The sequence below is a fragment of the Phaethon aethereus genome, assembly GCF_964289735.1.
Source record: "Phaethon aethereus genome assembly, chromosome: 14".
Classification (NCBI taxonomy): domain Eukaryota; kingdom Metazoa; phylum Chordata; class Aves; order Phaethontiformes; family Phaethontidae; genus Phaethon; species Phaethon aethereus.
Window position 1 is genome coordinate 19,377,513 of NC_138590.1, and position 23,060 is coordinate 19,400,572.

Genomic DNA, 23,060 nt, shown 5'->3' on the forward strand with positions numbered 1-23,060 from the left:
TAAAGGCCCACTGCTCCCTAAAACTAAGCACTGATATTAAGAACACAGAATAGAGAATCACTTTATGGAAAGAACATTTATTTCTGCTTCAAAACTCGTGATCCATAGAAATACAATAATATCAACATGTACACAAAACTTAAAAAACCCCTTTGGTTCAAAGAAATATTTAACATCTAAGTGTTCTGAGGTACAAAAGGCACAAGACCAGGCACCCAAACATACTGAATCACCCACAGCACTGTCTGCACCACTAGTACAGAGAAAGCTGGGAGGGCGGAAGGCAGGTTGAAGGAGGATGGCAGGGGCAGGGGGAACATGGAAATAACAGCAACCAAAACACAAGTATGTGTACAATGCCATTTACTTTCTTTCAGGTGTTACATATTTTGTTGTCCTTTTTTGTGTAAAGTGCCAGGACTCTTGGAGAAAAAGATGGATCATTTCTTAGAAATGAACTGGAAGAACAAACCGTAGAAAAGGAGACAGAGAAACAAAGGCCTGCAGCAGGCTGGGTTTCAGTCAACCTCTGTTCTCCCACAAGGTCTTAAGAATTCATTTCCTCTTTCGTGAAACCATTTGTTTGAAACTGTGGAACAAGGATGTGAAATTAGTTACCACCATGTACCCACTGCATGTATCACAGTTACTTCAAGTAAAATATCATCTCTCAGTCTGAGGGTCCCTGCTTATACTTCTCTACCCTCTACCCATCCAATGGGAAAGATATAGGAAGATGCAAAAGGCTGGGGAAGAAAGGATCTTTCCAGTTTCACGGCTGGGACCAACAGTAACAGAGCAGTGTATTCTTGGTCTGGTATCATTTATAGATCAGCATGCTCTGGCACTCCAGGGGAATACCTTGGAGGCTCAGGGAGGTGGCTATGGGAATGGATGACAAAGCTTGAGAAGCTTTCAGCAGTTAGCAGAAACTCCCAGACTCCAGACATTCACCTTACAAGATACTCTCCTCCTTTTCAGAGTTAAAACTATGCGCAAACCTTTGCAGGAACAGACCTAATTCTAGTCAAATAATAATTCAAGTCATCCTAATGCTGACACACTACGTAAGCGCAGTGACATTCTTACACATTGTGCTGTCATTGACACAAAACAAACTTTCTAGAAAAAGCTACAGCTGAACAACGTAGCTACTTAATTCTACATGATATTGGTGGTGGGAGTTCTCATGATAGCCAAATGACGCCAGTATTTAAAATGGCAACACTCAGGTTATTAAATGCTGTTATAAGGGTTCAGTGTATCGCCAGCTTTGCATACACGCAAGCCTTCCTTCAGGTTTTGTTCCTAAAGGCATATTACTTACCCCATTTACACCCTACTAGTACTGGGCAAGCTGCATGCCTTGTTCTATAATCACCCTCGCCGCTTCTGAAAAGATTATACCAAAACACTGCTGTTCCCTGGAAAGTGAAATCAGACCTGGATTAGTCAGAACCTAGTCAACATAATTATTCAAGTTACAGTAAGCAGGGGAACTGCCTATGAACTCAGCTACGGACTTTTATGAAACACTTTAACATAGGCCACCAATGACAGCACACAGAAAAAGCCCCTAGTCCTGCTCTATTAATTCAACCATGTTCAGAGTAGAGACGAGTTCTACCTGAACACAAGTTCTTTGTTAATAACAAAAACTGTTCACACTATACACTGTAAAACAAAGTAAGCAGCCCTGCAGTCTACAAAATCAGCTACAGCTGCCTTGACACACAGCAGCCTGTTGATCAAGTTACCACAAACAGCACTTTGTCACATTAGCCGACTTTTAAATTAACGCAGGACAGTACTGAGGCAGAGACAGTAACATGAGAGGAGAATTCAAGCAAAACACAAACAGACTTTACCTTCTTGGGCCATATTGCTGCCCCAAAATCTGGAAAAACTGTAGCTCCTCCAGCTTCTACATCACTCATCTGAGAAAACAAAGTTTGCAAACTGTCCATTCACAATGCTCTTTGCACATGCAGTCCCCCAAGCTAATGCCCCAAGCCCTAACAGGGAGATCTCTACTTGTACCTCTGTGAAAGCCTCTGATGAGGAAAGGACACACTTCAACCAGCAAGAACTGCAAAAGTAACAGTACCTGCTATAGAAGGCTTTTATTTCAGCTGAAGGCTTTTGTTCAGCACTTCATCTAAATTCTGTATCATCTATTGGACAACTAGCCATAGGAAGTTGTGTGCCCGCAGTGCTAATAAGCTAGTACTAGGACAAGGGAGAGGACTTCGGAGTAATTCAGTTTCAAGAATTTCATTCCAGGTCATGACCCAATTAGGAAAACAAGTAAATGTCTGTTAAACCACATGTTTCCTCATAAATTGAAACCATGTCTTTGGAACTGATTTTCATAATTTAGTTTATGCATCTTGGTCAACCACTTCAAAAACTATAAACTATTAGAAAAACCTCACTTTCTGCACTGTTTCTATGCTGTTCACCAGTGATGTTATGCCACTTCAAGTGCTTCATGCATATCAAGCTTTAATTCATACGCAGCTATGTGACTCTAAAGAAAAGCATATTGTAATGCTTTGCCCTTCTACACTGGAATGCATTTAACCCTATTGAATTCATCAGTAATGATGGATTCACTACAAAATCTAGATTTGATCCAAAACCCACCGAAGTTCCTGGAAACACTCCCAATAAAAATAGAAAGTCTTTCCACTGATTTCAGTAAGTTTTTGATCAGATCCTAATTAAAACAAACAAATGACTCGGATCCAGCTCCCAAATTTAAGCAGCAGAACTACTGTTAATACACTCCCGCAGGTCCCCACATTCTCTATTGTAACTTGGATTTCTGTTTAAAGCAGATGTTATTACCACTCTGGTGTCCTCCTGCTTGGTACCTACAATAAAAGGGCACAAGATGCCATAGGTGCATAGGTTTTTGCCCCTTCCAACTAGAAAGCATGTGCATGCAACTTTGCAAGTTAATACCTACATCTTAGCAACACAACCACTCTTTTTAGTAAGGGTGTTGGTACATGTACAGTATGTTCTACATGGGGCATACAAGGGTAAATCACCTTTGACCATGTACAACTGGCAGAGAATAAGGCACGTATCATTTACTCTAAATCAAGGCTTGTCCAAAAGTCCGATAAGCAAACAAATACAGATAGAGACAATGTAAAATTAAAGCCTCTTAGCAGCAGACTATTTCACAGCTTATTCCGACTCTTGTTTCAGAGATTATTTCCTCCCCCACCACACCAAGTTGAAAGTATCTCTGGTTCCGTTTCGAGCTGCATTTCACACTCAAAATACCAGCTCAGCCATAAATATTTCAGCACAGAATTGTAAATTTGAAGTTGTATCACTCAAATTAGACATAGTAATTAGGATCACCTAATCTACTGATATAGTAAGTACAGTTGATAGAGCAAATACTGTCAGAAGACTACTGTGAAAACATCAGGCCACTAGTATCGGTGGCAGTTATGTTTGATCCCAGTGTACATGGTCTGTAGGCTGCGTAACACATGCAACTAATGAATCTTTTCAACGCTGCATTTGTAACCCAGTTGCACCAAGTTTATTAGCTACGTCTCCTCCATTTGCTGAAGCGACAGCTATGCCACGGTAACTCTTAGCTTTGACAAACAGCTAAAATGGAGACTGACAGGCCACAACATCAAGTGCTGTCAAACAGGGGTACAAGAACGTGACTGCCTCACAGTAAGCGGCTGATAGTCAAGTTCTCACACAGCATACCGTATGAGTACCCCAAACACTTGCCTTTGAGAAATAAGCCAAATTCTCCTCTCCTGCCAACAGGAATCCAATGAAGTCAAAGATTTCATAGTAGAGTGGCCAAAAGGGGAAGCTGCTCCCTATATGCAAATTTTCTGCTCTGAGGTTAAATAATACCAGAATTCTGTCAACTCAGATGGGACAGCACCTGATGCTGCAAGAACAACAAAATCCCTACTTCCAGATGCCAGGGAATCTCTGCAAATAACCAACTGCACAAGCTGTAAACAAGATGCTGCTAAAGTTACACTCAATGCATAAAGGATCATCATACTTACATAGTTTAAAAAAGTGGCCACACGATTTCCAGTCCCTAACCGCTTGAAAGCATCTGGCTCATCTTTCTATAAAATTAAATGAGAATAACTGCAAACTTCAAGCTCACAGACAGCAGACAAACAGAGGTACTTACATAGTTAAGAAACGTCGCTAGCCTATTTCCTTCCGATTTGAGTGTGCTGTCAAAGGGTCGCTGTAACAGACAACAACTTTAACCCAAGTTCCAAACAGGCTCACACTAGAGTTATCTATGTGTAGCTCTGCAGAGAGACCCTTAAGCCCAGTTTAAAGAGTTGGAATAAAAAGGGGACAACTGATACAGGGCAACATTAAAGCCATCACAAATTGCAGCCTGGGTACATAACTGCACACACATAGCACTCAGATGCTGTAAGTAGAACTGAATCAATTCTTAGGGCAGAGTAGATGCAGTGTTTTCAGGTCCTGTGGCACAAATTTTATCCAAGCAAACTTTAACTTAACGACAGGCCATTACTGTACTAGGCACAGATCCAAAGTCAACAACTGAGGTGAATATGGAAAACTCATCTCCAGTTGGGCTTTAGATAACACACTAGATTCTCATAAATGTAGGAGTGACTCAAAGAAATACTGTCATAAGGTGACAAAAATGCACTTTCTGCCAGCAGGCAAACTTGCAGAATAGCAATAATAAACTTCTTTCAGGTGGTTGCCTGTCTACGATTAAGGACCACATCAAAAAGATCAAATTGTCTTTACTCTGTAGGAAACATTTTGAGTTTTGTTGAAGTATGAGATCACACTGGTGCCAGGTTAGAAGCAGAAAGCACATCTAGAATACCAATGTGTCTCTCCTCCCTTCAAAAAATGCAGTTAAACGTTTATTTACATTGCTAATAATCAGGAAGTAATTTCAGCCAGGAGACATTAAAGTGTACCCTTCTACACAAAAACAATCCTCTTGAACACTTAAAGAAAAGCAGAAATCAGTATTAGAAAAAACGGACAGCAAGGAAAACCACAGCCACCATCTCCAAGACATTAGAGTTCAATCTGCCTGAAACATATTTCAAGAAATAAAAGGTCTTTCCTGAAATGGGTTCATAAAAAACAACCCTTTGCATCTGCATATGCAAATGCAACCTAAAAGAATCAACATAAGAGCACTGAGATCTAGGGGATTCCCTGGTTTCTGCCATCACTGCCAAACCCCGGTCCAGCCATGCGTTTCTCAACTTCAATATCACAAGTTTTTTCTAACTTTTAGACAACCAACAAAATCTCAAAATTGTAATTAGCCATCTATTAATGTGTCCCTATTTGAGAACTGCAAGGGAACAAGAAGTTGCAAGGCTGATCAGGACGCAGGGAGACACAGCAGTAATTCTGTATTTCAGTACTGAAATCTGATGCACAGAGAGCCTGGAGGACCAGTCCAAAACTATGGCAAATTCTATGACTGCCTTGCCTTAACTGATGACTGAAGCCAAAGTTATGTTCCAAGTGGAGCTCTGCCCCAGCTGCCTAATCCAAAAGTAAAGTCCACATTGGCCAGTTTGATGGCTGAGGTCCTTGAGTTCAAAGGCTTTGAAGAGAATTTAAGTGCATTTGCTTGACTCCGGAAACGAAGCAGTCTTAAAGTTAACAGGAAAATTATCTCAACAAGCCAAAGCTAACGAATATGAGCTTCCACAGTGTTGAAGTTCAGGATTTTCATTTTTTTTTTTTAAACAGTGTTAAATTGGGTGGCTTCAATTCTGCACTCAATTATTGGGTTGCACTCTGGCTGCAGCAAGTGCTTCTACCAGGTAAAACCACTTAGCCCAAATTAAGCCAGATTCCACTGAAATGGTTCTACTGGAAACCAAGGCATCAGATGGGTTTTATATTTGAAATTACCAGTCACCATAGCTCTTCAGTATGATCAGCATGTTCATAATAAACTGTTTTAGGGTGACAAGAGTTTCTGTTCCTCTTTTCTCCCCTCTCGCAGCAAACCAGAGCTGTTATCTGCCAGGTAGAGCCCTCTAGTGCCTACTACAGATCCTGCACCCACTGCAAGTTCTGCTCACTGTAGCACTGCCCTCCTGAACACCGACCTAACAAACACTCTTCAGACCCTATAGCTGCAGCCACACTAAGGGTTGTGCCAGAAGGGCTGTATGATGGCTACTTTTTTTGGAGGGAGGTGGAAGGATGTCTCCTCCTCAGCCAGCTCCTGCAAAGTGCTTTAAAATATCCAACAAAGGAGGACTCTGACAACCTGGATGGACTTGGAAGCCTAATGGAACAATGCAGACTCACAACCCAGGGCTGGCGGACCTCAGTTTCCTAATAAAGTAATGGAAAGACCACATTCAAGCGGTGCATGACTACCTTTTAGTGTTTCTATACTCTGCAAGGAACCAAGGTGACAGATTTGTTCATTGTTCTCTTTGAGCTTTCAGCATCAGAGAAGGCAGTGTGAAGGCTTTCCAAAGGTCATAACCCATCTCATGCCATAGGGCTACACATTAAGTGTTTTCACAGAAAACAGTTTCAACACTTCTCTCAAAACAAACTGTTCCCCCATCCCCACCAAGCAATAACTGAAAGTGCGATCTTACCCTAGAGAAATCGAAGTGTGGCTCATACTGCCCTCCCATTCCATAGTTGGCAACCTACAGCGTGGAAGAAGGAAGCATAAACATCCACTGAACTGCAAGCGACTTTTGCAGAAAATAGCATTTGCTCCAAGCCCCAAAACATGCTTTGAGAAACAGCACTTTGTGGCAAGATTGTTATCTGTAACACACTTCATTTCTGGCAACCTAAAGAGTAATTAAGTACATCGATGAGAAACAACTTAAGTGGTCTTTCCCTTTCACAGTTTAAGGGTTTCACTGAGAATATTTCTCAGTGCCAAATGTTTTTCCAATGGCAGTATTCTTCACTTACCACTACAACAGTCTGTTTAACATGAATGAGCAGCAATAGTTGTACCACTCTTGCTCCCTCCTCTGAAAAGGAGGGAGCTGAGTGCATGTATTTCTCTAGTATGTGTGTCCAAACTAGGAGATAAACAGCCTAGAGTTAGATTGCCATACATGTATGATCTGTTACATACACATGCCCACCCAGGAACACAGATGGCTCAAAGTAGCTTAAAAGCACTGTTTTGCTTACTTTATCTGAAGATCACGTAACTTCTGATTTTTGTTACTCTGAGGCTGCACTTAACATGTCTCCCAGATCACTACACAATTACCTGGTTTCTGTGCATAGCCAGTAATCAACAGCACTTAAATCAGGCTAAGGTACAGCTATTCTGGCAATGCTGTACCACTCCTACTCTCCTTCCTCCCCTCAGACAGCCAAAGATCAGACTTTGTATGAGAATATAGCAGGACTATGAAAGATATTTGGGTCTTTGAAAGGTTCACTAGGAAGGAGGTTCAACTTTCGCAGACTTGAAAATCAAGTGGCAGGTATTTCCCTCCAAACTGGTAAATCAGATTCCTGCACAAAGTTATCCTCTGTTCCTTGGTATCTCCACCCTTCTCTGCCTGGCACACAAAGGGAAAACACCTACCTGCCAGGTCCTTATAGCTAGCAGCAGCTGGGAACACCCCACACTCTTCATAAACACCTTAACCTACTCCGTGTGCACAGTCAGATGACAACAGAACTGCTAAGAGGGACTGGGTAAGAGCCAGCCTATGTTTATATCTGCATAAGCACCACACCACCCTTACCAGCAGCTAATTTTACTAGCATGAAATCTGATGAGACAAGTGTACCAACCTGCAATAGTTCAGCTGTTTTCACTGTTAAACCTGTGATCTGCTGCATTCGTTGATTCACCTTGGCCACAACAGGATCATCTTCTTCCTCCAACCATGAGCTGGGATAAGGAAAGGATTTAAACATGTTATTTTGGAATACCAACCACAACAACCCATTTCCCAAGGCAGAAGGATTCTTCTGATGTGGCTAAAAGACGGCCAAAAGAGCCATTTACCATGCATTTGTTGTGCAAGCTTTTGCTACATGCAAAGCACTTCGTTTTCAGCTGTAGGTAGCAGACGACAGCTGTTAAGCACAAAACCCTTAAAGCTAAGCTCTTCTCTATGCTTACCTTTTCGATACCCTGTAGCTAGCCACTGTAAGGACACCGGTTTTGGGATCACGTACTGTGGCTCGTGCCAGCTGTGTCAAAAAAAATCCCAAGGGGGAAGAAACACATCAACTACAGGTTAGGAAAAAAAATATTCGCTCATCTTAACCAAAATCAACACCCACCGGTCCAACTTCAATAGATAACTGGATGAAAGTTACAGTTCCAACCTAGCGTTTGTTCCGATTTCATGCCAGAACAGTACATGCAGAGACACATGTGCAATCCATCACCTGCATTTGATCCTGGAAAAAGAATTGGACTGGCTGCACAAGCCATGATATTCATTAAATCCATGAGTACTGCTCGCTGAACAGGTTTTGAAGGTAATTTTTTTTGAACAGCTGGAGTCAGTATTAGCAATAGGGAACAACAACAAAAGTTAAGAACATATGAAGCCCGGTTCTTGGTGAAAAGAAAAATCATTGCATACTCCATAAATTTAATCAGCCTGCTCCTCACATGGACTGAAAAAACCCCACCTCATTCTCAGATGAAAAATAACAAGTGAACACTTTTACAGAACGAGTTACAAATTATGGGGCAGGCAAATCCAAAGTGGTAGAAAACTCCTGAGGACAACTCTCAACATTACCATGCTCAGATTTTCCAGTTGGAAGATGCCTGGAACATCTAATTCAGAGACAGTTTGAGATAATGTTACTACATTATGAAGGTAACTCTGCAAAAGCACAGTTCACCTATACATTTTAAACAGCAAGTAATACATCACCACCATTAGGCCACAGTGAATTTTTGTAGGAAGAATTTGGAACTTGGCAAAACTGATCAGATTTGCTGTGGTATCAAAACGATAGACTACTGCTAGCATAACAGATCACTTCGGTTTCATACTTGCAGCTGAGAATAAGAACTGGGACACTCCTTTCTCTGACTGTAAACTCAGACCACATTTAAATTTAACTCCTGCAAACCACAAACACTTTAAATCATGCCTCCTTCCTTCCACTTAATTATAGGTCACAGAAAGCCTTTTCATTTGCATTTTCTTCAGAGCATGCAGTCATTATTTCCTTCAATTTTCCTCAAATAAGTCTCCAGCCAGCTTTACAATCCATGTCAGCTGTCTTGTCCCTATACAAGAGTTCTTGGCACAGATGGTCCTGTAATTCTGACTCACTGTTATTTTGTTCCAGATTTCTCCTGCATAAATCATAACAGAAAAGCCAGGCTGACTGAATGTTGTTCTTCACTTGTACAGTGAAGCACAGCTTTTGGGATATAATTTAGCTTCTCAAACTTTTCATTCTGCTGCCATTTTCAAGCTTGTACATGCTTGCTTGATTTCTGCACCTAGCATTTTATCTCAAGAAATCAGAACTAAAATAAGCCCGAGTACGTTCATATTATTCAATATCTCCCTTTCTCTTTCTGATAGGCAGGCTTCTTCCTTTAAGACATACAATCTATACCTCACTTGGTATAACCAACTGATAAATGTGAGGCTTCCTCTCTCAGGGAGGAAAAAGCAGCCTTATAATAGGCATTTGCTGGGCTTTGAGGAATCATAACATACTGGATTAGGCAGAAGCTTCATCCAGTCTTCCTCTTAGGGTCTGTTTTTAAGTTTAGTATACACTTCCATTGGCTTTTCCTTCTGAAATTCTGTATTGCTGAAATCCTATAGCACTGAGTTCAAAGATATTCATGTGTCCTCCTCCATGCCAAATTTTGAGCTGTTCAGGCATGCCGGCATTGCAAGTAGCATCCAGAACTTTGGAAATAAGGTTCTCATACTTTCATGGCAGGTCTGTCCCAATGCCATCCACACCAATAAAGTTAAGAATTTTCTTGACCCTTCCCAGTCAGCTGTGATGTATTGCCTGAAAAGTTGGAACTACTTTTTGGAGCTAAGTAAAAAGTGATTGCATTTTGCAAAACAAGCATGAAAACCAACTTGAATACAGCTACTCTCAATCACGTACAGATGTTGTTTCTCTACAAAACAAAAAATATTGGCAAGTGTAAACTGCAGATAATGTTAAAGTGCTTGGACCCAAAAGCAGATATTTCTTGCAAATGCATTTTAGAACAAAGGAAGTGCTCATCTTTCTGAGCCCAAAACTAACATACTACTTCAGAGTTCTGTCTGAAAGCTTCCATGATTACAAACTAAAATTTCCTGGCTGAAATTAAGCTATATTATTAAGGACCATCTCATCACAGCACTTGCATTTTCCATGCTTTCATAGTACTGCAGAATTTAAAGCTATTCCTGCAGCTGAGCTAAAGACAGATTTACACAAAATAGGTTAAGAAAGCTTTTTTTAATTGAAAACTTTCATCTGAATCTTAAGACTACAGTATATACCTACTCTTACAGGGACTGATCCCAGTTCTACACTACACAGATTATATGAAGAATTTTCTTACATTACTAATGTAAGAGGAAACTCAGTGAGCAAGACTTAAGACTTTCCATAAAACTTTGAATCTTATGTTCAGCTTTGAACAAAAAGGGAAACCTAACAAAAAAATAATAGCTGCCTTATTGTGTCAAATTAAGCACATTCTAAATAAATTAAGTGACCTGCTCTATTTGAATGTTTCCATTTTATCTGAAGCTCTTGAAGTTTTACAGTATGATGTAATAGGAAGAAGTCTCCATTTATGGAGGTGAGAGTCCTCATCGAGACAGGAGTGTTCTGCCAGCACTCCCACAGCCCACTGGTAGTCATAGAAATCCAGCTTCACAAACATACCAAATTATTAATGTTCTTAGGAAGCATCCATTTCTCAGTCTAGCTAGATATTTATGTTTACATTTAGAAACATATACAGAAGGGTAATTCACAGAATCAGAATCACTAGGTTGGAAAGGACCTTTAAGATCATCAAGTCCAACCATTAATCCAGAACCACCATGTCCCCTAAATTCTTGACTAGAGTTTTAATACATTTCATAGCAGTAGCTAGAAGAGTGCTAAAATGAACCATTCATCTATAAATATAGAATGTTTAGTTTTACATGCTTGGCAGACCCGACAGAAAATGTGTAGCATCTAGTACTGACCTCATACTGCCACACTTCTTTGCCAGAGAGGCAACAGACAGGAAATTTCACCTCCAGAAAAATCAAAGTAATTATTAGCTTTGCATTAGGTACCTGCTTTTTTATTGTGTGCAGAGTCACTAGACTTCACACCATGGGTAACAGGTATTGCATCAAAACTAACGTACTCAAAGCTGCTGCCTTGGGCTGGATCTACACTCAGCATACTGAAGCCGTCACATCCATTTCTCTGCTGCCCAGAGAGCTATCTAGGCGGAAAAGTCAGATCTAAAGTGCTCTGGGAGAATGACTGCGTTGTGTATTCATCCTTACAAGTACTCCGTCCTTCCCACGTCCCAGATTGGGAACTACTTAAGAGCACAAATGATTTCTCCACTGTGTGTAAGTGCACCACATTATTCCCAGCAAGCTGTGTGTGGCTTCAGAATGCCACAGTTCCACTCGTGGATGCACCACAGCATCTACAGTGCCTGCCTCTGTGCACGTCTAGTGTATGGTTTGAAACAGCAGCAGTGGATTCCAGGTTACCCAAAGCAAAAAAACAAACCTTATTCTTCTATATTCTTCTAGCACAACTTTAAAAAAATCCCAATTGTTTCTTCTGTTGAGATTTGGGCTTTTTTGATTTTGTTTTGAAGTTCAGCTCCATTTCAAAAGGCAGACTCAAGATACATTGGACACCTACTCCCATCACTGTAACCCAGTCATTCATCTCCCTTTTCAGGTCTACTCCCTAGTTTCCCAAAAGGTTTCTAAGCCATGTACTGAGAACTTTGCATAATTAAGTGCAACAACGCATAAATACCTTCAGGAGCCTGGGCTTTATGGTCCTACATCACCAGGCAGTTTCGAAATCGTTCCCCTTAGGCTCACAGCTGCAGTGTATCATCTGTAGTATGAAACCAGATCTCTCAAACCCTTTGCCTAGTCTTTGCTAATAGAGATTAAAGCATGGAATTAGCAGTCATTAGTGAGATGGAAGAGGGGAAACTTACCCTTGGCTTAGCTAGTTGTTTAATTTTCTCAATTTCTTCATCTGACATGACATCATAGTATCGTACAATATGAGGGCTATCCCATTCATCTTCTTCCTTAAAGGGAGCTATGAGCAGGTGAGGGTTTCTGTTTCCATCATGGTACCTACAAAACAGCCTTTTCTGTCTTCGAGGTGTCTGAAACACGCCAAACAAAACACTGTTTGCTCAACCACTTTTCATGAACTTAAAACAGGCAAGACAAAAAGCAAAACAGGCTTCATTCCACAAACACTGGAAAAGCCATCAACTGACTAGCAAATTTAAGAGGTAAGCATGAGTGATTCTGCAATTTACTGCAAATAAAAAACAACATATGCCACTCAAGATACCACTGAGCAACATCTGAAACACTAACCTTTAAAAGAGTTAAGCTATAATAGGTTACAGATTAAGCAAATAACTACAAAAATAGCCAGCTGCAAAAAAAAAGTCTGGTTCTTATAATTAAGACTATGCAGATGGAATAAATGGATTCCTTTCCCTGCAATGAGAATTAAAGCCATGTTTGCTGAAAGGTACTGGAAACTGGCTGGTGAAAATGCATGTCTGTAAGATGCAAGATGGAAGGAATAACATGATTTACAGGTGTGGCAAAGCATAAGCAGCTCTCAGTGGAAAAAGCCTCTTGGTACAGTCGGCATTTGAAATGGCTGAATAGACAGATTGAGGAGAATCAATTTTCAACAACCTTTAAGAGGTACAGTTGAGAGCTGTTTTTCTGTCTAGGATTAACAACTAAAGACAGAGAGGCTAAGACAAGGTAGAAATCTCAGCCTGGACAGAACTACATTTAATTTTTTGTTAAAAACAGCTTCACAGGAGGCTAAACTTAACACCTCCCAGCAAGCTCGATCATCCTTATGCAAAGGCAGCATAGTCAAGAAAGTCTTGCCTTTCTCTTACCATTTTCACCCCTTCACCTCTGCAAAGGGCCTCATAGATGTCACGCTCTGGCAAGTAGTCAAGAGGCCTCTCATAGGCACCACTTTGCACCACTGGTTCTGTTGTTGTCATGGTCTTGTTTACTGACTTCTCTTTCTCCTTCTCCTCTCTCTCCTTCTCCAGCAACTTCTCAAAGTACCGCAGATTACTGCCTGCTCTCTCATGAGTACTGTCTTCATTGGGAGAAAAACAGAACCAGTGATTTATGCAATCTCAGGAACTGTTAATACAAAAGTCTTCATATTGAGACAGCAATAATTCTCCCCTTCTTAAAGCAGTATCAGGCAAGGCACTGGTCCAGTCTGCACTGAAATCCAGCACTGGGAAGTTCCTCTTTGCAGAAAGGTAGGCATAGTCTGAAAGAATCATTTCTGGAAGGACGTGTCACAGAACTTGTATTCCAGGGGAAAAAAGAGTGGGAGTTTTCATGGTCTTCACATCTCTCCTTTTCATTCAACTTTTCTACCCAGATCTACCCAAGATAAGCAGAGCAGCACTCATCAGCAGAGATCAAGCCAATCTACTTGTCTCACTCCCCCTTCTCCACCACACTCGTCATCCACACTTGCACAAACATGCTTTCCCCAAGTGCAGTCTCAGCCACAGCCCTCAGTCCCAAAGACTTCCTCCAGAATCAGGAAGCTCAGAGGTATGCGTTAGCACTTAACAGCCCACCTACAGCATCCATCTCTAAAAGCCTGTAACAGGTTTATATGGGAGGTATCCTGGATCACTAGCATCTTTGGACCTGTCGTTAGTGATTTATTAATGATGTTGGTATGAATCAATAAACATAATCAATAGATCTTTACCCAGCATAACTTAGAAGAAACAACTGTCCATTCACCACAAAGTGTTTCTGGACACTAGCACTTAGAACAGTTTCCCTTCTGATCCTCCAAGCTTGTTTTGTTTATCTTCGTTAACTAACCCAGAAGGCCACTGAAGTAACCACTCATTAGAGCATAGGCTAATAGTGGCCAGATAAGGAAGCTGAGCCCAGAGCAGAGGAAGCTGCTGCTCCCAGAAGGGACTGCCAAGTCTGTTCCACTGCTAGGTGCTGATAAGGATTTGCATTCTGCTATAGGTGCTAAACCCTATTGCAGAGGGAGCTACATTCAATACACATTCAAGGGAAAAACAGACCAGAGATAAAAGGAGGTTTTAAGAAACTCAATCTGTTCTGAATATTCAGAAATAAATACTTTAAAATCTCAGGCAAAGTATTCTTCTGGCATCAAAGAGTGCCTGCACTGAGGAATAAAGAGGAATATGTGAAGTCAATAGGACTCTACAGATGATACAGCACTGCCTAAGGCCATGGTAGCCTTGATCTCCACTTGAGACAACCCAGGCTTTAACCATTACCAAACACAACATCTCAGTACACAAAGCACACAGGTACTGCAGTCACACATTTGGGTTTTTTTGGTAAAAAACGGCATGGCCTGTAAGACAGCTTGTTAAAGATACTTCATGTATAACTAGACTTTTTTCCAGGACCTACATTTATTACAAGTCATCTGGCAAGATATCCTCCCAGTCAGCTCACCGATATGTATGAGCCACAACTGTCTTGGCTCTGTTGCTGGCAACACCCCCCGGCGCTAGAATAGCAGGTCTTTTGTTCTTACCAAGGGATATCAGACGTCTGGTGAGCTCCATGGCTCTGTGTAAATCCCCAAATTGGAAAACAGCATAGCTGAGATAATCTAGGATCTCCACTTTGCTGACTGTTGTATCCTCCCCCTCATCATGTTGTTTTAAGGCTTGTTCCATCCAGAGTACTGTGTGATAGTAGTCTCCATCATTGTAAGCAGTCTTCCCCATACCAAAGCAGTCACCCACTGTCAAAGAGGATCTATATCTTGTTCCTAAAACCGAAAAGATAGCCTTAAGCAAGCCACACAGAAGCATCTTTGCTTTCAAATACATGGGCACATTGAGGAATACCTGTAAACACACGCTTTTATCATTCAAAAGGGTTTCTAAAAGACAATGCTTTGACAATATATTCTAGGTTCTGTACCAAACTGACCATCTTCAGAATTAAAGATTACATTCTGTCCTAATTCTGTGGCGTTAATTCCTTTGGAAACCAAGGGAAGTTTAACATAGAAATTGGTGCTAAGCTATTCTGTTTTCTGTTGTAGGCAAAGGCAGACTAACATCTTAGACTTTACTGAACCTACAAGTTAACACTGTTAGATGATCAGAGAAGCCTGACTGTACGCAGAGCCAGCTTGTTTGCTCCTGACTGGAGATGTACATAAGCAAACTGATGGTTATTTAGACAAACTGAGTATCCATCTGACTGTTTAACTGCACACTGACTTCCGGTTGCTCCAGCTCAGCAGATGCACAGATAAGACTTACTTTTAAGTTCATTGTTAGGTCATCTACCCACACTCCAATGAAGCCCATTCTGTTTGTAGCTAGTGTGTTGCTAGCAACCATTACCAGTTTCAGTAAGTGTTTCATAAGCAGCAGCAACAACAAACATTTATCAGGACTCAGCTGCACTGAAAAAGCTGCACACTGAAGCATCCTAATACAACTGTGTTCTTTCCAAAACATCTCTCCGTGGCAAAAATCTTTATAGTCCCCATTTCAAATAAAGAACAGGGGCAAACCAAAGCCTTGCTAGAAGACCACAGCAAACAAGAACAGAGCCAAGCTTCTTAAGAGCCATCACAGCAATCAATTAGAGCAGTTCCTTCCCTCAGTTCCGAAGTTACTAGGGACAGGAAGTACCCATGGTATTTGCTTACACAGTAACCAGCACAAGAATATATGTTATCTTTTGTTAACAGTTTTGGTATAGTGATTATAAAAAGCAATTATAAAAATTAGCATTTTCTTTTAAAGTAATGCTAATTAAAAAATGCTACTTGAGCTGGTCACTGCAGATCACGGCTCCTTGGCTCAGGTGGGAACAACCTCAAGGTTGTTCTCGAAGTGCTGAAGTAGATATATCCTCAAGCATCTAAGCTGCATGTACTTTCAGCACCATGGTCCTTCCTAACTACTGAAAAAGGACTTTTGGAGAGAGTTTGGGGATGTTACCACTTCCTTCATCTTAAAGGAAAGGAGACCTTTGTGCACTTACCAGGTAAGTTTCCTCGAGAGAGCGTTTCAGGATCCAGTTTGTATGTGTCCTGCAGGCGCATCAGAGCCTTTGCGGCTCCAGTCTCATCTTCTTCAGTTGGAAAAAACTGACGCTGAATTGTAAGATTTGCAATAAAGCCTTTGCAGCAAAAGGGAAAGATGTTATTTCCAGAGTTTGAATAAATATCACTACCAGATTAACACAGAAGAAACATCTGCTTTGTTTTGGAAATTGACATTCAAATAATCCTGTTTAAAGCCTCTCATTACGCTCTGAAGTTAAAAACATTGTTTTCTGTCCCATTTTAAGAAACACAGTTCACAAGCAAGAGATAAAGGATAAATAACTAAAAGCCTCCATTTTCTTGTGCCACACAATTACTGAAGTAGTGTGAATCTAATGATCTTCATTCTCCTGTAATGCTTAATAGCTTTCACCAGTTCTCTTGCAATATCATAGACAATCTCTTGCAATATCCAGAGACAACTGCAGGTCTGGATAATGGTACTGAATAATGATTTCAGACTCTGTACTCCACCCTGTAAAGCCGTAAGAGCTTTTCAAATCTCAGCTCAAGGGACGGAGACCCTGATCCAGGGTCCCGTAAGTAAGGGCAGGACCTTACTCAATAAGAGGCTTTTAAGCCTGACAAGTAAAAAGCAGGTGACATTTAGAAATACAATTAAATGCACTACATAAATCAAGGTTACATAGCAGGTTGGTTAGGCAGAACTGGGGGCAATCAACTGAAGGAAAACCACCCAGCCATTTCCAGTTATGCAGCAAGCAAAACTGGAAAGGAAGCCTTTTAGAAAAAGAATTAATGATAGAAGTAGTCAGAGTATTTTATTTCCATCTAGGGTGACTATTCCAAAAGGCAATAAAAATCTTGGCTGGAAAAAACTTCCAAGTATCTAAACTTTAGCATATGCAGAGTAGAAAGCAAAAACATACAGTGTTCTGCCTGAAAAACATAGCCTCTTCTCCCTTACTTTTGAGGAGTCCAGTAAAAACAAGTCTGCATTTAAAAAAGCTACAGAAGCAAATTCAGGCAGACACTTTAACAATATGATGCAAAAGCAAAAATTAGTACTGGAAGCATTTGATTTAGAACAATAGGTTTACAGACAGCAATTGTGTATTATCCTGTTATCAACAGACTGACTACAGCATCTGCCAACAGTTAATGCTGGGGCTGATAATTAAATCTTATCTACTGATCAACATGGTCAAAAAAACAATGATTGCCAAGAGGAGCAGCAGACGGGGAAAGCAGATGAGTAATTTATGATATAAGAGGAATATAAAGCTCAAGACTAGGCGTAAAGCAATAGTTGCCAACACAGCTGACCGCTTTCATGTACCCTGTTCTCCCCTTCGCCCCAAACAGCACAAGCCAAGCAAAATGCAACAGGCCTAAGACAGATAATGGTTTCTTCGAGTCTTGGCAGATGTGTTTCACTGACAAGTTCCACTCACTTGGGTAACTACTAAACAAGAGGCCAGTCATTAGTTTAAGTTTCAAACAAACTTGGCAATAATATTTAAGCCACAGCTGAGTTTGCAGCTTTCCAGAATATAAGGAGGATAAGCAACTGTGTTGGTAAGGCCACCTCCTACTGATCTTCTCGCCTGTAACTCCTTACCATTTGTTGTGTCCTGAAGAACCAGGTTTTCCAGTTCTAGCCAGTCGGTATTTAAACGCTTCACCAGCTTATATGCATTTACAGGATGTGCCAGATATCCTTCTGGATCAGAGGTTGATTTGCTAGTCAGTACATCCATTTTTTCAGCCCAGCTGGAACAAGAAGTGTATGCCTCAGTTTGAAGACTATTTATGAACACATGTCTTCCTTCTTAAGTCATCCTAATTACACAGCTAGAATCAATTTATTGCTGCTTTCACCATCATAACCAGCTTTCAACTTCACAAGGATAAAGCACAACCGATTTTTTAAATTACAATAGTATTTTCCTTTTAAAAGGAATTTGTTTCCCTGCTTACTATTTTAAACCTTACTACAGTGGGTATGCATCTCACTTGCAATGAGTCTTAGCCATCAATTTTCAGCATACTGCACTTCAGAAAATAACTAGATTGCACACAATCACTGTGAGTGCCATTTATCTACCTTAGTAAAAATACAAGCACAAATAACAGCCAAAAAACTTTTTAGCTTTTATGGGAACTAAACCATAAGCTTTGATTTTTAGACTGGAAACCCTCAGACAGTACAGTAGCAGTGCTGTCACCTAGTCGGCACTGTTGGGTCAGCTTCAAAGCAGTAGTGGGAAACTTCAGCGCCTGTGTTACACCTGAACTGCCAACTACACTGCTGATGCTACAGTCAGAGCTTCTGCTGCTGCCCTTCATATTACCCCTTAACACAAGCAGTTGGCCAAGCTGTGTGTTCCTCAGTCAGTACTCCATAGGAGGAAAACACTCTGCTGAGATAAGCTAATAACCAAAGAAATCCCCTTTGAGCCTGTAATCTCAAACTCAGTAAAATGTGAACAAGCTATGGTCACAACTTTACATAAACACAGGCAAATATTGTCAGACTACCTGGCTTCTTCTCTATGATGGTGCAGCAGAACAAAAGTAAGATGGTTTTGCCAGAGATCTTTTACAGGGATATCAAACCAACAACATATTAAGACCAGTCTCACCTGCACTCCCTTTTTAATTTAGACTTCCACTACTTCTAATATTTGTTTTGCAAAGTAGTAAATACCATCAAGTTCTAGTCTCTTTATACACATCACAATGTGCTTTTGAATCATAAACTTAGCACTGGAACTAATAAACAAAATACTGAAAAGAGTTTCCATATTCAAATGATAACATTTAGCACCGCTGTAACAAAGCACATGCCTCATACACTAGCAGGGTGTGAGGGCTCAAATATTGACACAGTACTAGAATACTCTTGCTTAGAAATACACCAAAATACAAGTCAACTGAAAATTTAACACATTAAAAGAGCACTTTGCAAATGTCAGTCCGTGAAAAAAAAAAATTTTAAAAAGACCAGTTTGTACACAGATTGAACTGACATTCTCTTTAACAATACTTAAAGAGATTGCTGTTCCTCAAAAGGGCAGCTTTTCAAGAAAGGAACATTTATTTATACAAGTGACAAGGAATTCATATCATTTCACTTATTCCATAGCCCCATCCCCACCCTACACCCCCAAAGGGAGATCAAACTGCCACATACAACCTGGAGTTCAGAAATTCTTTGGAAAGCATGGCTCTGTTTAGAGACACTCAGCTCCTCTGAACCTGGACCTTATTTAGACTATTCTAGTGTCACACCCTATTAGATATTAATTCCAGCTAGATAAGCATTAACAGTCTTCCTAAGGGACTTCCTAAGGACAGAAAATACCGTTTGTCAGCAAGAGCCTTTCAAGTGATTTAAGTGAACAGGATAATGTCCAAGATGTGCTGTAGCCAGGTCAGCGACTGAAGAGAACAAGGCAGGAGAGCTGACCCTGAGAGCAAAGCCAACATGGGAAGAAAGCTGGGGATTTCGTGTGTGCTCCACCGAATGCAACTGTCACACTTCACTGTTGTAAGCAGTGCTGATGCCATGAACAACAGGTAGCACAGAGCACTGGCACCCAAAGCCATTTATCTCACATGAACAAGGCTCCTCTGACACAAATAGTGTCTTCTCCACATGAGCACTGTGATGGTACAAGGACAGGGAAAGTGGGAAGAGCCCAGTAGACAAGAGTTTCTAAACAAGCAAAGTCTAAACAATATCTGAACCAGGGCCCCCTCTCCAGGTTTATGGGAATAAACCAAGCTAGTAGCTGTGGTCTCACTGTCATGACCTACTGAGAAAACGCTAACAAGATCTAACAGCAAAGAGTGGTGGCAAAGGTGTGGTGTAGCTCAACACAACAGACCAGCCATTTTGTCACCCTTCTTTACACAAATCTCTCCCCCTACCTTTTAATCTGAGAGAGCTTGGTCTCTTCTGCTCGGATATATTCCTTTAAAGACTGTACCAAGTCTTTCTCCGCATAAATCAGGTCTGTCATTTGACCTAAAAACAGAGTATGAGCAAATGTTAATCAGACCTAAAAAAGTAGCACAGAAGACAGACCTCAAATGCTTTAGGGCTACTAAAACCACCACAAAGAACAAGGCAAATTAAGGGCATGCACTTCAATGCCTGTAAACCTCAAAAGCTATTATACATACAGGTCTGACATTCAAATGCTTCAAGGGACTTTTAAAATCCCAACTTCAGTGGCTCATGTAGCTTTGCTGTGACCCTTCCACTGCCTCTGAGTTACTTTTAGTATTATAGTTATATGCAAGACAATCAAAAGGAAGATTTGACATTAAAACAGCTATTGAATGAAAGCAACAAAAGATCCAAATAATTACCAAAGCATCTGTTCTACATATGGATACAGATTAGGTCACACTAATAAATTACTAGTCTAACCATTGGCATCACTTAAAATTACAGCTTTTCAATATAGGTAACTGTGGAAACACAACCTAACATTAAGCACAGAATAATTCCAGACTAATATTTATAGACTGACATACACACTTTCTCCCGATTAGCATTAGTGGAAATTGCTAGCATGTCAATCCTAATTGCCATGACAAACTTTGCCTTTCAAAGACCAAACACTGAAAGACCGGATGAGATTTATAAATGCAGCCACAGCTTTAGTTTCAGCATTCCAAAGTAATTATTAATGAGGCATGATTAAGCAGATGGCAGTCAGCAGGCTGTGCTATTTTCAGAGTTAGGAAAGGTTCAGAAATAGGTAACTGTGAAGAAAAGGTGATCCTTCACAGGACCTTTTTTGTACAAAAAGCTACTTGGGAAAAAAGAGAACCAAATAAAACACAGGTAGCTCAGTACTGTTCAGCCAACTCCAGAGCACAGGAGCATGTGCTGGGGGTTGGTAGTGAACACCACTCTGCCTCGCTCTGGCTGAACAGTTCCACAGACTGGTGCAAAATAAACCCCTGGGAGTTTTGAGTTTTACCATTCCAAAACATAGCGCCACTGAGCTCAAAGCATATTCTGGAGAACTGCCAGATGTAGTTAATCCATCTTTATTATCCTTACAGGGGGTAAATTCCCCACGCTATTCCACAGGAAAACATTAGACTAAGTCGCAGCAGCAAAATTATTTTGTGTTTAATTTTAGGCTCTACCACAATCATACATTGTTGTATCGCAGCTATTAGAACACAAGAACTAAATTGTCATAAACATCAGTCTATTTTCAGGACTTAAAACAACATGAATTCTTCAGGATTTACTCAGGTCTTACAAAACACACATAAGGTAAGGGGGATATTAATTTTTCCTTATGATGCCTAAGTCCAACTTTGAGAAGACAGGAGATTCCAGGTTCTGTGAAAGAAAGTATGTCACAATCTTCATCACTTAAATTCTCTTCATAAATCAAATCCAGGACTAAGCATTTTAGCAAGGTTTGTCTGTGTCAAAGCCTACAAAAGGTGCACAATGCTTAATAAAACACAGACACTGTCTTATTTTACTGTCAGAGCCCCCAGAGAAACTGGTATCATGTTGGTCACAATGTGCTAAGTTACCCAGCTGCAAACAGATTGCACTGACGCAAGACTTGCAACACAGAACAGCATCAAAATGGAGAAGAGTAGCTTTTCCTAATGCAAACAGTGTTTGATAGGACCATACAAAGAAAGCTGTAAGCTTTAACAGTTTTGGCAACCACATTAGCTACATCACAACATTGTGCATCGGTTCTTTCCATACCTATGGAAGTGAAGAATTCTGCTTCTGTGTGCCATATCAAGAAAATACAGGGAAAGAGCACCGACTGCAGCCAGGGCTTCATCTTCCAGATAGCTCAAACCTGTAACTAACTGAAAGGAAAAGTAGTAAAAATTAAGTTACTCATGAGGAAAAGAACCCAAGGCATTAATCTTCATCTTCAGTCATTTCACTCTCATGAAAGTTATTTAGATCCTTGAAACGCTGAATTCCAATCAGTAAAGCTTAAAAAGTCTTCTTCAACCACAGGAGCTGTTACTTAACAGTCTCAAATACTATCTGGTATACTCTTTGGGATTTACACAGAAGACACTGCAGTCCATGGAAGGCCCACATGGCAGAAGTGATGGAAGCAATGTATTTGTCCACAGAGACAGTGAGGGCAAGATCTTCTGCAAGGGCAGCTCAATGCCTTCCACTTCATGCATAATTACTTCCAGAAAAATAGGAGAGTATACAAAGTCGTATTATATTCCAATAATAACAAAAGTCTAAATTAAATGGTCAGACTTGTAGCATGCTGTGAAACTCTGTTATAGAATAACTGTCTAGAAACACAAATAATGAGAAAGCCAAATAAAGAAATACAGCTTTTTGTAGCATGGAAGTGGCAGCGATGGCTGGAAAAGTTGAAAGTGAAATTTCCAACTCTGCTTATTCAAGATGCATCATCTCAGCATATTGGCCTCTGGGCACAGCCCTTCTGACTTCTGTATTTCAAACACTGTGCCAGTTTAGACACCTAGCCCCTGGAGATGGAGACTGAAAGCAGACTGTTACACTTCTAAGAGCTCAGCCCACCACGGGCATGGAAGGGAAAGCCAGTCTGAGCAGACAGGCAGACAAGGTAGTAGACAAGTCAAGTAAGGGATGCAAGGTCTGCACAGAAGAGCCTCCTGGGAGCTGTAATTCTTCTGGTGGCCAGGGCTGTCTC

At 40.7% G+C, this 23,060-nt stretch overlaps 1 protein-coding gene across 2 annotated transcripts; it reads right to left on the reverse strand.

The window, feature by feature from the left end:
• Positions 1-518: 518 nt before the first annotated feature.
• Positions 519-22,190, reverse strand: P4HA2 (prolyl 4-hydroxylase subunit alpha 2; the record flags this gene model as incomplete). 2 transcript variants are annotated; one of them, XM_082006414.1, is made up of 14 exons in its annotated part: positions 519-589; positions 1,328-1,424; positions 1,869-1,937; positions 4,062-4,127; positions 6,651-6,704; positions 7,828-7,927; positions 8,162-8,232; positions 12,230-12,406; positions 13,175-13,386; positions 14,848-15,087; positions 16,323-16,460; positions 17,969-18,120; positions 20,284-20,380; positions 22,109-22,190. In XM_082006414.1, 14 exons carry the CDS (start codon positions 22,188-22,190, stop codon positions 519-521), a joined length of 1,626 nt encoding a protein of 541 aa, XP_081862540.1. The 2 variants fall into 2 exon arrangements, with proteins under 2 accessions (XP_081862540.1, XP_081862541.1); XM_082006415.1 differs by lacking the exon at positions 4,062-4,127 and adding an exon at positions 4,196-4,255.
• Between the last annotated feature and the right edge of the window lie 870 nt (positions 22,191-23,060).